This window comes from Lissotriton helveticus, chromosome 3_1, assembly GCF_964261635.1.
Source record: "Lissotriton helveticus chromosome 3_1, aLisHel1.1, whole genome shotgun sequence".
NCBI lineage: Eukaryota > Metazoa > Chordata > Amphibia > Caudata > Salamandridae > Lissotriton > Lissotriton helveticus.
The window spans coordinates 1,380,959,224-1,380,974,189 of record NC_136061.1 but is presented as its reverse complement, the minus strand read 5'-3'; the positions used below and the strand labels follow the sequence as shown (position 1 = coordinate 1,380,974,189).

The 14,966-nt window shown below is 48.8% G+C and overlaps 1 protein-coding gene across 1 annotated transcript in view; it reads right to left on the bottom strand.

Annotated features, from left to right (window-relative positions):
• SLC15A2 (solute carrier family 15 member 2) overlaps window positions 1-14,966 on the bottom strand; it is a 603,602-nt gene that overhangs the window by 142,122 nt on the left and 446,514 nt on the right. Inside the window, exon 18 of the mRNA XM_078682022.1 lies at window positions 13,324-13,370. Coding sequence (XP_078538148.1) covers window positions 13,324-13,370 — 47 coding nt within the window. The remainder of the gene's footprint in view (window positions 1-13,323; window positions 13,371-14,966) is intronic.

Sequence of the window (14,966 nt, the reverse complement as noted above, 5' to 3'; positions counted from 1 at the left end):
CTTTTTTACCACTTCTTAAATACCGATTCGGTATGAATCGGTATTTAAGAAGTGGTAAAAAAGATTTACCTACATCGGGCCCTTGGTGTTTTGTCGTGATACTTGCTTATCGACTTGGATGCTTTGTGTACTTTTGCTTATTCAGGGCCTGTCATTTTTAACAGACAGCTCTGAATGCGGCATTTGTGGATATACCCGTATTTTGCAGGACACAATTGTTTGGGGTGTTGGGGAATGTTCTAGTCTTCAATGAACTGGACATGTATTGCTCTGAACCAGAAAAGGCGACCAAGAGTTCGATTTGACCGAGTATCTCGGAGGTTCCCAGTTTTCTACAGCAAGTTGTGGTGGTTTGAAGCAATTGTGATTGTGCGTGAATGTTCTCTTGAGTGAATGTGCTCTAAAGGCATGAATTTTCGTGGAAACCCCTGCCTGTAAAGACCCATGCTAAGGGAATCATTTGTGCGCTGACCAAGTTACTTACATACATGAAGGTTGTTTACTTGCTGTCCCGTTAGTAGAGGTGATGGGGCGGGAGAGGTGACCGGGCAGGAGAGGCAACAGGGATGGAGAGGTGACGGGGCAGGAGAGGTGACGGAGCAGGAAAGGTGACGGGGCAGGAAAAGTGATGGGGCAGGAGAAGTGACGGGGCAGGAGCGGTGATTAGGCATGTGCAGGAGCAGTAACCGGGCAGGAGCGGTGAACAGACAGGAGCAGTGAATGGATAGGGGCAGTGAATGGATAGGGGCAGTGAATGGATAGGTGCAGCAGTGAATGGATAAGGGCAGTGAATGGATAGGGGCAGTGAATGGATAGGGGCAGGAGTAGTGATGGGACAGGAGAAGTGATGGGGCAGGAGTGGTGATGGGGCAGGAGTGGTGATGGGGCAGGAGTGCTGACTGGACAGGAGCGGTGACCGGGCAGGAACGGAGACCGGGCAGGGGAAATGACAGGAAGGAGCGGTGACGGGGTTGAAGTGACTTGTACTTATGTTTCTTGCCTATTTATTTAGATACTATTGCATGACATTCACTGATGTGTCTGAAAAGCATACCTGTTGTCCCGAATTAGTGTGCTGAATTTTGACCCCTTGTCCTGAATTTTTACACTCACCATCCTGAATTTGCGCCCATGCCATTGCCCCTGCTTATATTTCGCACGCTTTACATAAACCTGTATTCCCTATGAGTATTTGCTTTTTCCTGAATTAAACCTCAAATAAACATGTTTATCCATTGTTTGAATTAAATAACGTTATAAGCTGTAACTGGGGAGTAAAAAAGGCTAAACGTACAAAAAATTGGTATGTTTTGCGATTTCTAGCCACACCCCTGACTCCGCCCACTGATCCAATCTTCGGTTATTCCCGCCCCCTGATTCTCCATCCACAGTTCCCCTACTTTTTATTCCCCACTTCGACCACTGAGTGTAGGGTTACACTTAGGAACAACTAGACTGTGTCCTGGCAGGACACTACAACTTGTGCAAGGAGAGGGGCAGTTCCATGATTTGCACAGGGCTGCTCTATCGGAATTTGCACATATGCACCCTGCGTCACAAGGGTCCCTGAAGGTCCCCGCGACCACTTTCACCCTCCAAAGGGCCATCTGTAAACTCCCCAGGTGTGACGTGCACATAAACAGCGCGACAGGTAAAACCACAACTCCGTGTTCATTTGCTGCGTCGTCTTCAGCGGAGATGGACTAACTCTTTCACTTTGTGGAATCTAGGCGCACGTATGTTGGATGTGGTTCCCATGTTTTCCCGGTCAACCACAGTCGCACCTGTTTTCAAAACATGTTGACTTATTCGGGAACGGGGCATGCAGTCCTGGTCAACCACAGTCGCACCTGGTGCATGCGCACAAAGATGTTGTGTGTCCCGTCAGGAGTGCGCCCCAGGGCGTTATTTCATCACGAGTTAATATTGCCACTATTTTCCAGACACACGTTTGACGTCTTTATCGGTATACACCAGCGGTAAGCGGGTTACGTTTCTCTGAAGAAAAGGCGTCATCATTGTGCGTTATTGCTAAAATGCCTATTAAATAATACATGATACGTGTTGATTTCTGGAACTGAAATATAGCCAAATAAGTGAACGGCTTCCATGCTATAAGCTGTGAAGGGAGACTGGAAAGAAGCCACAATGAGAAACAATAGCTTAAAGTGAACAGAGCACACTCAGTACTTGATTAATAGGTGTAATAATAGCCCAGCTCCAAGGAATGCAAATCGCCGACGTGGAAAGGCTGAAGCAACCCTGCCAGGATTCCAGCGTACGACCTGCAGGTTACCGAGCAACAACTTAGCTGAGTAAGCTATCCTAACAACAGGATATTTTCATTCACTCTGTTACTGAGCTCCCAACAGCATTAGCATACTTGTTATCCCCTCCCGGTATCCTCGGCATGAGTAGCCACTTTACAAGTTGTTCCAGATAACCAGAAGCGTAGGATGGTCGTGGTTAGGGGCGTAGAGGCTGCCAATCAAATTTACCTTCTGCGAGATTGATTCTTCCCTCTCTATCTGCTTCTGCCTGGAGGGGTTCAAAGGGAATTCCTGCCCTGACCCAAATCAATGTCCCTCTGCCAAACACTTAATAATTCTGTCATTTGCCACTGCCCCCTCCTCTTAATTTGGGATTCTTGCGCTATTTCTATGCAATATGCATGCTAATTTTAGTCAGAGGAATTGGATAAGATTTAATGTCTTGTACTTATTGTGTGCATTCCCCTTTTATTCCATCCTTTTAGTTCAAATTAGTAGGTGGCGCCACATGGTGAGCACAGTGGGAGCTAGAGAGGGAAGAATCCTGCACCACATGCAATGTTAAGGGGAAATGCTGTACTTTTGGTATTGGGTGGCATAAAAGTCAATTCCCTAAACTAGCCTTTTGAGCAGTCTCCGCCTCGCCATGGGCCAATCTTGCAGCCCTGGGGTGTCATAGTAGTGCGAGCATCTTAACACGACTGTACAGTCCTTTTGCGTCTGCCAATTGCATTTGAGGTCACAGGATACTGCCGGAGTGACTGGTAGAGATCTCACCCAAGATACAACCGCCATATTGGCTGCTTCAGCCACACAACTTACTCTATAATTTATTTTAAGCTTTTGGTAATATTTTAGTCTCTAAACGCACCTGCATTGCATTCATTTTGTCGCCTACCTCTCATGTGCATCGGTCATTCTAATGTTCTCACTGCTTCTTAGGAGCCGTTTAGTGACATCAGCAATATCTTCTGAGTGGCTGGCGGTACCTCTCAACTATCTTGAGGCACAGTAATATCTCACTGTAATGTGACCATAATTTCCTCCTTACACATTTGTTTTCGTCCCAATGCATACACATCTGCAGTCAAATTCTCTTGTGTCTACTCATGTGTCCATTCCGAATGTATGTCATTACATCGCATACTAATACCACGCATGCCATTACAACGCGTGTATTACTACGTGATGTCAATGACATCGCATGCCATTACATCGCATACTTTTACCACGAGTATGCCTTTACCATGCATGCCTATACAACGTAAAGGCATGCGTGGTAAAGCCATACTTGTGGTAAAAGTATCCAAGGTAAGTGACAACCCTACCCCTACACCTACACAGCACACTACTCCCACCCCTACACTACACCTACCCCAAAAACACTACCACACTACACTACCCACACTACTCCCACCCCTACACTACCCTAAACCCTAAAACACTACTACGCTACCCACACTACTCCCACCCCTACACTACCCCAACCCAAAAACACTACCACACTACTACACTACCCACACTACGCCCACCCCTACACTACTCTAAACCCTAAAACACTACTACGCTACCCACACTACTCCCACCCCTACACCACCCTAAACCCTAAAACACTACTACGCTACCCACACTACTCCCACCCCTACACTACCATAACTCAAAATCACTACCACACTACTACACTACCCACAATACTCCCACCCCTACACTACCCTAAACCCTAAAACACTACTACGCTACCCACACTACTCCCACCCCTACACTACCCTAAAACACTACTACGCTACCACACTACTCCCACCCCTACACTACCCTAAACCCTAAAACACTACTCCGCTTCCCACACTACTTCCACCCCTACACTACCCTAAACCCTAAAACACTACTACACTACCCACACTACTCCCACCCCTACACTACCCTAAACCCTAAAACACTACTACGCTACCCACACTACACCCACCCCTACACTACCCTAAACCCTAAAACACTACTGCACTACCCACACTACTCCAACCCCTACACTACCCTAAACCCTAAAACACTACAACACTACCCACACTACTCCCACCCCTACACTACCCTAAACCCTAAAACACTACTATGCTACCCACACTACTCCCACCCCTACACTGCCCTAATACACCACAATAAACAAACACTACAACACTACACTACCCTAAAACCTAAATCACTACACTACATAAACATTACACTACCCTCCCTAATACACTACACGAAACAAACACGACAACACCACAAAACACGCTAAAATGTTTTTAAAAAACACACACAATACAAACATTACCACACTACATTTAAACTACCCTAAACCATACAAAAGTAACCCCCACACCATGCACAAACCCCCTTACCTCTCTCCTCTCCAGCGTCGCCGTCGGATCCTGCTTCCTCCTTCCTGCTTGCTTCACGTCGTGGTGAGGAAACACCCTAAGTTTCCTCACAACGACGTGGATAGCCACCCCCGCCGCCATTACACATTACATCGCATGCGTTGGAAAGGGCATGCGATGTAATGGTATGCGTGGTTTTACCACGCGTTGTAACATCGCATGCGTTGTAATGCATGCAATGTAAAAGCAACGCGTGGTAAAACCCGCGTTGTAATGGCTGTTCCCCGTCCATTCCAGCCAACAACTCCAGTTTCTATTCCTTGCACATGTGTTGATGACTGTCGGCAGCGACTTTTTAAAAAAATATGCAAAGTGGGCAAGGGCCCAGGACACCATCTTTAAGGGCCTGATTCACAAAGGTAAACTTACACTTTTGTATAAGTTTACAATTTTTGGGGTATTTACAAACTACGAGTTTAATTACTGATACTAATTTTACGACTGAGGGGACTCGCTCTAGTGCAGGAGACTCTGCACATAAAAAGAACTTGCAGTCGTGAATACCAAAAAAATAGTACCTTTACATAAAGGTGTAAATTTGCCTTCCTGAATCAGGCCTGTAGGGACCACATATTAGGTGCTCATCACATGCCTTTCTGAGAAAGCTATGCCGCGCCAGATAACCTCACCTACTGAGTAAAGACAGATTTTTAGTGCTGTTTTCTTTCTATTAAAAAAGGGTGTGACGTGTCAAAGTACATTTCTTTTTGCTAATGCTGTGCAATGTTTATTATAATAATATGTACAGTGATGGACAATGCCATTGGCATATATTCTTACTGGGTACCATAAATGACGGCAATAATAACAACTGTTATTTACATTGCTTAAACACTGCATAAACTGTGCCATGAATTGATTCAAAAGACAAGTTATTATTATATATGGGGGAAGACGGGCACACCATATTCATGACAATTTTTTTGTAAATGTAATAGAGTGAGAGCTACAGAAATGTGCACACTAATGGACAGTTACTTACTGGTAATATTAATTACTCCGAGTTGTAGACCTTCCTGCCACAGCCCTTAGTCCATGAGCGATAGCTCCTCCCCACAGAAACTCCACATGAAAAAAACTCCCTTGTTGCTACCGCTATCCCCTAGGCCACTCCCATATCCTGTGGCACATAACCCCTGACCTACTGAACCACATCCTGTATCACCAAGCACAAGAAGCCGAACAGGGAAGAAGGTATCGGAACCAGGACTGTGACAGGGAGGTCTACAACTCGGAGTAATGAATATTACTGGTAAGTAACCAATCATTACCTCCTCGTCAGACCTCCTGTCACAGTCCTTAACCCATGAGCAGATACCAAAGCAAGACTCGGCTTCACCACAGAGCAGTACATGGACTTTAATAGAACAAAAAAGCAGAAAGTCACACCACTTGCATAGAATGCAACCCTGCATCCCCAAACCAGCCGACCCAGTCCCACCCACCACCAAACGATAATGGGACATAAAGGTGCGTGGAGCACTCCAAGTAGCGGCCTTGCAGATCTCAGCCATAGTCACCCCCTGAAAACAAGCCTAGGAAGCAGCCATCCCCCAAGTCGATCTCCCCTGAACTGACCCAGGTACCTGCACATCACTACACTCACAAGCCGCCCCAACAGCCAACCTCAGCCACCTACTGAGAGTAGCACCTGATGGCTTGAGACCCTGGCAGGCTCGGCCAAAAGTCACAAAATGAGAATCCACCTTACAAAATGGCCATGTACGACCCAAGTATACCCCAAGAGCCCGTTTAACATCCAAATGGTGCAACTGCACCTCATGCTCAGATTGAGGGGCAGGACATCACACCGGCAGAACCAGTTCCTCCGAACAGTGAAACGAGGAAGGAACCTTGGGAACAAAGGAAGGATCAGGTTGGAGAATGAGAAAGAACCTCAAAAGGGGCTCAGAACAAAGCAACAAGCCCAACTCCCCAACCCTCTGGGCCGAGGTGATCGCAACAAGAAAAAACACCTTGGTCATCAGGAAACGTAGAGACACCTCCTCCAGAGGCTCAAAATGAGCAGACTGCAAAGCCCTCAGCACCAATGGAAGATCCCAACCTGGGGCAAAGGACTTAACCACCGGCTTCTTGAGAAAACAACCCCTCAACAGCCAAGACATCAAAGGCACAACAGACTCACAGGCCTGACCCCGAAAAGGCCCTCAAAGCAGGCCACTGAGCCCATAAAGAGAAAACAGGCAGAACCAATGTGAATCCATCCTTCAGGAAATCCAAGACACGCACAGGATCCACCTCCAAAGCAGACCAGCCCCAATCCTCACCCCAACCCTGAAAAGACACCCAATGCCGAGCATAGGACTTATGTGTCGAAGGGCGATGGGACTGTTGGATAAACTGAGCCACCTCAGGAGAACGCCCCATAGCCACGAGGTTCATCCTTTCAACAGCCAGTCCACCAGATGTAACCAGACCAGACAATCTCAGGACAGAGGAGGAAACAACAGGGGCCAGGGATCCATTGGCAACGACCAGCAAGCGCCAACCGCAACAACAGAGCCTCCGACTCAGGCAGGTGCCACCAGTATCAAAGATGCTGGGTCCAATAAGACCTTCAGCAGGACCCTCGGTATCAAGGCAATCACAGGAAATGAATACATCAAGCCCCCCTCCCACAAAAGGACAGAGTATCCACTCTCCAAACCGAATCCAACTGAACAAGAGAGCCATACTTCTCCGTCAAGGCATTCCCCGGAAGCGCAAACAGGTCCACCATAGGGACCTCGAACTTCCTCAGGAGCGCCCCAAATACCCCCTGCTTCAAACACATCTACAACAGGGAGGGAAAGGACCTGCTCAAATGATCAGCCTCTGAGTTCAATACACCCAGCAGATGTAACGCCCTCAGAGACAACAAGTTCAACTCGTACCACTGGCAAATCTGCTGCACTAACAAGATGAGGGATGCCACTTTCACACTCCCCTGATGGTTGACATAACACACCTCCACCGGGTTGTCCGCTCTCACCAGCACATTCCGAAGCAGGACCCAAGGAAGGAAATGCACCAAGGCCAACTGAACGGCTCTCAACTAAATCCAGGTGAAAGACATCCCTGCTTCCCGGACCAACCGGATCCCCTGATTGGACTCCTGAGCTATCACAGTCGCCCAACCGAGCTCGCTGGCATCGGTAGTCAGCACCAACTGCTCCTGGGACTCAAACAGAGAGCCCTTCAAGGGATACTGTTCCTCCAGCCACCAGCACAGCTCCCGGGAAATCTCCCCACACCCTGGAATATACTGCTCATAATCCTGAGACCCCAGACACCAATGACCCAGAACATGATTCACTAGAAGGTACAAGTGCAACCAGTCCCAGGGAACAATCATCACCGTTGCAGACATCAATCCCTGCAACCTCAACCACTGTCAAGCCATGGACGATGGGGAACCCAACACCTTCCTCAGTTACTGCACCAGAGTCAGTCTGCAAGGCTCTGACAGGAAAACTTTCCCCACCCTTGTGTTGAAGACTCCCCACATGAACAGCAGTTCTTGAGTGGGGCCAAATGGGACTTCTCCAAGTTCAAAATCCACCCGAACGTCTGCAGGAGGTGGCAGACATCCTGAGTATGAGGCTGAGCCTTAAGGAAAGAAGAGGAAGATATCAACCGGTCATCCAAGTAAGGAAATACGTGGATCCATTGAGCATGCAACAACCCAACCAAGGATGCGAACACTTTAGTAAACACCCTAGGAGAAGCAGAGAGACCAAATGGCAATAGCTGAAACTGGTAATGATCGAGGCCCACACAAAATCGCAGCCTCATGAACTAGTACATGGAAATAGGCGTCCCTGAGATAAAGAGAAGTGAGAAAATCCCCCACCGACAGGAAGGACGGAATCAACTGCAGAGACACCGTCTTGAAGGACCGGTGAGGGATGCACAATTTCACTGTCTACAAATCCAGAACTGCATGGTAGTCTTTAATGGGTTTTGGATCGGAAACAGGATCTAGATAACCCCTCTACCCTGTTGATCCACAGGCACCCTCACTACAGCCCCTTTGGAAACCAGGTCTTGAACCCCACTTCCTGACACACTCAGCCCTCATACAGGTGGTGATAGCCCTGGTACTCTCGCGTCTTGATTTTTCGAACGCTCTCTACCTCAGCCTGCCAGCGGGCCTGCTAAAACGACTCCAGATAGTTCAGAATCAGGCAGCAAGACTAATCTGGAAACAGCCTTAAATGGCAGTCAGCTAGACCGGGACTGTCAAAACTTCACTGGTTACTAATGGCTAAAAGGGCTGCCTTTAAGACGGGATGCTTAGCTTTTAAGGCTCTGCATGGTAACAGCCCCAGATTTGTTAAAAACATGATCACCAAATACGAACCCCCGCGCAACTTACGCGCTGCCCACCTCCACGTGGTAACAATCCCGTCATTCAAACGGAAACGGCAAGGAGGTAGCTGCTTCTCCTATCTGGCCCCCACTTTCTGGAATCCCCTTTCCCTGTCACTTAGGAGCTGCGACAAACTCCTGGTCTTCAGGAAAGCCCTGAAGACTTGGTTGTTTGAGCAAGCTTATGCCTAGGAATTTTGGGCTACTCCCCTCAGTCTCAGCGCCATGAAACCTATGGGTGTACGTGTGCTCTATAAGTGGTTATTAACATAACATATTAACATAACATCACCCCGTCCAAACATGATCATATTTGTTAACTTTGAGTGAAACTTAAGTAATGGTTTCCACAATGTGTCACTGAATACACAGTAATATAGTGCATTGTGAACTGATTGCAAGAAGTAAGGAATGTGTAGTTACACCAATCCTTCCTCTGGCCCTGGTTCTCTTTGACCCTGCTATTACAGATATAGACAAAGATGTACTTGCCAAATTTGAAGGTTTGATTTTCTACTGGATATCTTATATTAGAACAGATGTTATCTAAATGCATCGCGCAATCAATCAATCAATCAATAAATCAATCAGTGCATTTATAGAGCGCACTACAAACCCATGAGGGTCTCAAGGCACTGGGGGGGGAGCTGCTACTGGTCGAAGAGCCAGGTCTTGAGGAGTCTCCTGAAGACCAGCAGGTCCTGGGTCTGTCGCAGGTTGGTAGGGAGGGTGTTCCATGCCGCCGGCGGTGGCTTTCCGGATACGGGGAACTGTGGCGAGGGCGAGGTTGGCAGAGCGGAGGCAGCAGGTGGGGTGTAGAAGCTGAGTCGGTCGTTGAGGTATGCTGGTCCGGCGTTGTGAAGGGTTTCGTGTGCGTGGATGAGGAGTTTGAAGGTGATCCTCTTGTTGACTGGGAGCCAGTGCAGGCCTCTCAGGTGGGGTGTGATGTGGCTGCGTCGGGGATGTCGAGGATCAGTCGTGCCGAGGCATTCTGGATTCGTTGTAGTCGTCTCAGGAGCTTGGTTGTTATTCCTGAGTAGAGGCCGTTCCCGTAGTCGAGTCTGCTGGTGACGAGGGCCTGGGTGACGGTTTTTCTCGTGTCAGGGGGGATCCATTTGAAGATCCTGCGGAGCATTCGGAGGGTGTTGAAGCAGGACGCGGAGACGGCGTTGACTTGCTTTGTCATGGAGAGGGTGGAGTCGAGGATGACCCCCAGGTTGCGTGTGTGGTCGGTGGGTTCCGGGGCTGTGCCTAGCGATGTGGGCCACCAGGAGTCGTCCCAGGCTGATGGGGTGGGCCCGAGGATGAGGACCTCCGTCTTGTCTGAGTTTAGCTCCAGTCTGCTGTCCTTCATCCACTCGGCGACGGCCTTCATTCCTCTGTGGAGGTTGGCTTTGGCGGTGTGGGGGTCTTCGGTGAGGGATATGATCAGCTGGGTGTCGTCAGCATAGGAGATGATGTTGAGGTTATGTTGTCGTGCGACGTGGGCGAGGGGTGCCATGTAGATATTGAACAGCGTTTGGTTGAGGGAGGATCCCTGTGGGACGCCGCAGATGATCTCGGTGTTTAGAGCGGAAGGATGGGAGGCGGGCGCTCTGGGTTCTGCCAGAGAGGAAGGATGTGGTCCAGGCCAGGGCCTTTCCTTGGATTCCGGCATCATGGAGGCGTGCTGATAGGATGCGGTGGCAGACCGTGTCGAAGGCTGCTGATAGGTCCAGGAGGAGGAGGGCGGCTGTTTCTCCTTTGTCCATTAGGATCCTGATGTTGTCGGTGGTGGCGATGAGGGCGGTCTCGGTGCTGTGGTTGCTGCAGAAGCCGGATTGGGAGCGGTCCAGGATGTTGTTGTCTTTGAGGTAGCGGGTTAGCTGTTTGTTGACAATCTTCTCCGTTACTTTCTCCGGGAACGGGAGCAGGAAGATGGGCCGGAAGTTCTTCAGGTTCTTGGGGTCCGCCTTGTGTTACTTTAGTAGTGCGTTGATCTCTGCATGCTTCCAGCTTTCCGGGAAGGTTGCTGTCTCGAAGGAGATGTTGATTGTTTTCCAGAGGTGGGGCGCGATGTTTGGGCTGGCTTTGTTGAACACGTGGTGAGGGCAGGGGTTGGATGGGGATCTGGAGTGGATGGAGTTCATGGTTTTGATGGTGTCTTCGTCGCTGACGTTGGATCAGGTGGTCAGGTGACTGGTGCGGGTGGAGGTCGCAGGGGTAGTGGTCTTGGAGGTGGGTGGGTGTCTGAGTTGAAGCTGTTGTGGATGTTGGTGATCTTGCGGTGAAAGAAGTTGGCCAGTGAGTCGCACAGGTCTTGTTATGGTGGAATGTCGTTGGTGTTGGAGCTGGGTTTCAAGAGTTCTTTTACGATGCTGAAGAGCTCTTTGGTGTTGTGTGCGTTGTTGTCGAGGCGGTCCTTGAAGGCGGTCCTCTTGGCGGTCCTAATGAGTTGGTGGTTCCTGCGGGTGGCATTCTTGTGGGCTGTGTGGCTTTCTGGTGTTTGGTCGCGGAGCCATTTCTTCTCAAGTTTTCGACAGGTGTGCTTGGAGGTTCGGAGGTCTTCGGTGAACCAGGCGGCACTCTTGTTTGTGTGGTTGGTGGTGGAGGTCTTGAGAGGGGCGAGGGTGTTGGCGCAGTCGTTGATCCACTGTTTGAGGTTGGTAGCGGCGGTGTCGGGGTCGATGGGGTCGGCGGGTGGTCTCAGGGCGAGTGTGGTGGTCAGTTGCTCCTTGGTGACCTTGCCCCAGCAGCGTAGTGGCAGCTGTTGGGTGCGGTGGTGTGTGGTGAGTTTCCTGAAAGTGAAGTGGACGCATCTGTGGTCGGTCCAGTGGGGTTCGGTGGTGTGGTTGAAGGAGACGTGGGGGCTTGCGGAGAAGAGGGGGTCAAGTGTGTGTCCAGCAGCGTGGGTGGGTGTCGTCACGAGCTGTTTGAGTCCGAGGTTGGCGAGGTTGTCGATCAGGGCGGTGGAGTTGGCGTCGTTGTTGTTCTCGAGGTGGAAGTTCAGGTCCCCGAGGAAGATGTAGTCCGTGGAGGCGAGGGCGTGGTTGCTGACTAGGTCGCGATGGTGTCGCTGAACTGTGGCCGGGGTCTGGGTGGTCTGTAGATGAGTGTTCCCCTGGTGAGGCTGCAGTTCCGGCAGGTGAAGGGCCCTTGGGTGTGTGTCGGGATGGCCTGGTAGCAGGGGTGGTCTCGTCCGGGTTTGAGTGCGTGGAGGGTGCTGGAGTCGTAGTGCAGTCTGATGTTGTGGCGGCATCGGGGTCCAGGGGTTCTGGCACTGGGAGCGGACCAGGCGCGGACGGACACAGACGGGTTTGCCTTTGGCGCGCCTTCGGCACGCCAGCAGCGCGCCCGCTGCGCGGGTCCGCTGTGCTTCCGCGCGGCGTCCTCCATAAGAGGCGAAGTGGGAGGGAGGAGCAGCTGGGAGGCGGGAGCGGGGCGGCCAATGGGGACGGGACACAGAAGCAAAGGGGCGGGGCCGCAGGGGAGCAGCGGCGGGAAGCGGGGAGCGGGGAGGGCACAGAGGGCAAGGGATGCAAAAGGGAATAAAATTAAATAAAAACAGAAATACAGAAAAAAACTGAAATACAGGGATACAAATGCAATACAGGTGCAATTCAGAAGTACAGAAAAAGAAAAAACTATGACGTCACCAGACCGCGGGAGCACACCAGCAGCGAGCTTCTGGCAGCGGCAGCAGTGGGGCAGAGTCAGGGGTGCACAGGAGGAACCGTGCGGCGTGGGGAGCGACCTGAACCGAGATCAGGGTCAAGGGTCAGGTGTAACCGATGTGGAGTTGTGGGTATTTCTCCACGTTCCTAACCTGCCCTCTTCCCTGGATTCAGTTATCTATCAGCAAAGATTTGATGGAAGTATTGATTGGTCAGCCTATGCTTAACCACCTAGAATATGTATGATTACTGAGTATAAAAGAAAGCTGCCATTTCAAACTCTTTGAAAATTAATACGAAGATATCAGTATGAATCACCTTGCTGGCTATCATGTTTCACAAATCAATTTAAAGGTAAATAAAGATTGTGATTCTCAATACCTATGAGCATGAGGCTAACATAATAATAATATAGCACTGACTCCCAAGAGGTCACAATTGTTAATAGTGCAACAGCATTATTTATAAATCCCATTGCTATAGTGAATTACAAATTAACCCAAACTTCAATTTATCCAAGAGTTTAAGTTCATCAAAAGAATCATCTGTGGTAAACAATGTTTAATGATCAATTCCATAACAGGTGATCGAAACATGTAGAAAAGATATTCCCACCTGACTTCTGCCATTCCATTTGCTGGCTTCTTTTTTGAATCTTCAATCTAAGAGAGTAAAACAATATTGTCATGTTCATTTTTGTGTGATTTAAACTGTCATGATGTGTTTGAATATCTTTAGCAAAACCATCATTACGACAACTGTCTCTGTTCACTGACAGTTACAAAGCCTCCCCATCACCAGCACCAGCGTAAAGTTAGAATGTGTCTCACATAAAATTCTCAATGCAAAGAGAGATGTTTAAGAAAACCAAGCAATTGCATTAAGATATGGCAAACAAAATACAGAAACATTTGTGAGTTATCACACACAAAATAGTTCTCTATGAATCTTTGAGCAGGATGTGGGCAATCTGCAATACTACACAAATGCCTGGAAACATAACATAGCGATGACATTATACTGTCTGATACTTGGTTCTTCATAAGTTTGGGGACTCAACTATAATTTTCAGTCAATCACGGAGTACTAAGCTAAACAAGTACTTCAATACCAATGCAGCATTGTACTACATGACCTGATTTAATCACAGATAATCTGATCATCTTCTCCTCATTTTGTCTATCTACATATATAAGGCTCTCTGACTCTCCTCTTTTTCTCCCATTGTCTTTGTTGATCACATGTTCTCTGTCTCCCATCCCATTCATAGATAGTTATAGTTTTGTCTCTTCTTCTATTCGTGTACATCGGAAACTCTTTACCTCTCTCGCATTCAGAGCTTGTCACATGATCAATCTGAACCTCCATGTCACAAGTCTCCTTATCACCATGTCTCTTGTTTCTTCAGAGACCAGCGCCTTCTTGTTAGTTCTATCCTTCCCTTCTCATTTTTACCCTGCACATTTAATACATCTGTCCTGTCTCTGCTCTCTTCATCCTGTTCCTGTTGGATGAGCCATTCTTCGTGCTGCTACAACAAATCTCCCTGGTGTGGTTCCTCATGTATAAAAACTCTGGTTTTGTCAATACATGAGCTCTTGTGCCCTCTGTGTAGTATCTCCACCTCATCCTAATAATCCTCAATGACCCATACAAGTGTTTCAATGTCAAGCCTCCAGGAGGAGACTGGGCTTCATAATAATCGTGAACCAATTAGGATCACATCATACTTTTGATCTTCCCTCTCCTCACCCTTGGCTCTTTCCAAGGTTTATGGTAGCAGCAGTCGTCCTTTGATGCATACCTAAACTGATTATGAGACATATAGAGTAATCTATGACTGATGGACTCATTCCGATGTCGGTCGGAAAGCATTCTGACTTACTCCTTGTCGGAATCGGTTCTGACCCTCTTAGGTCCGTCGAGTCCAACCGGCTGATTACAATGTCTCCAAACTAAGTTCGGTTGGACTCCCATTGACTTCAATCGGAGCCTGTGCTCCGACCGACAACACAGGCTCTCATTGAAAAATGGGATGGTTGCGGAAAAACTTGCACCCTGTCGCAGGTACCCCATGGTGCCTGCTACACTGTGCAGGGTTTGAAAGAGGGGTCCCATGGGTACCCCCACGGGCCACAACTGGAGGCTGATGGGTGAAGGGGGCCTGCTACAAGCCCCAAAAGACAGTTTACGACAGCCGTTTCGTGTCGGACAGACCAATTCTGAAAGGCTGTCTGAATCTGACATCATAATACTTC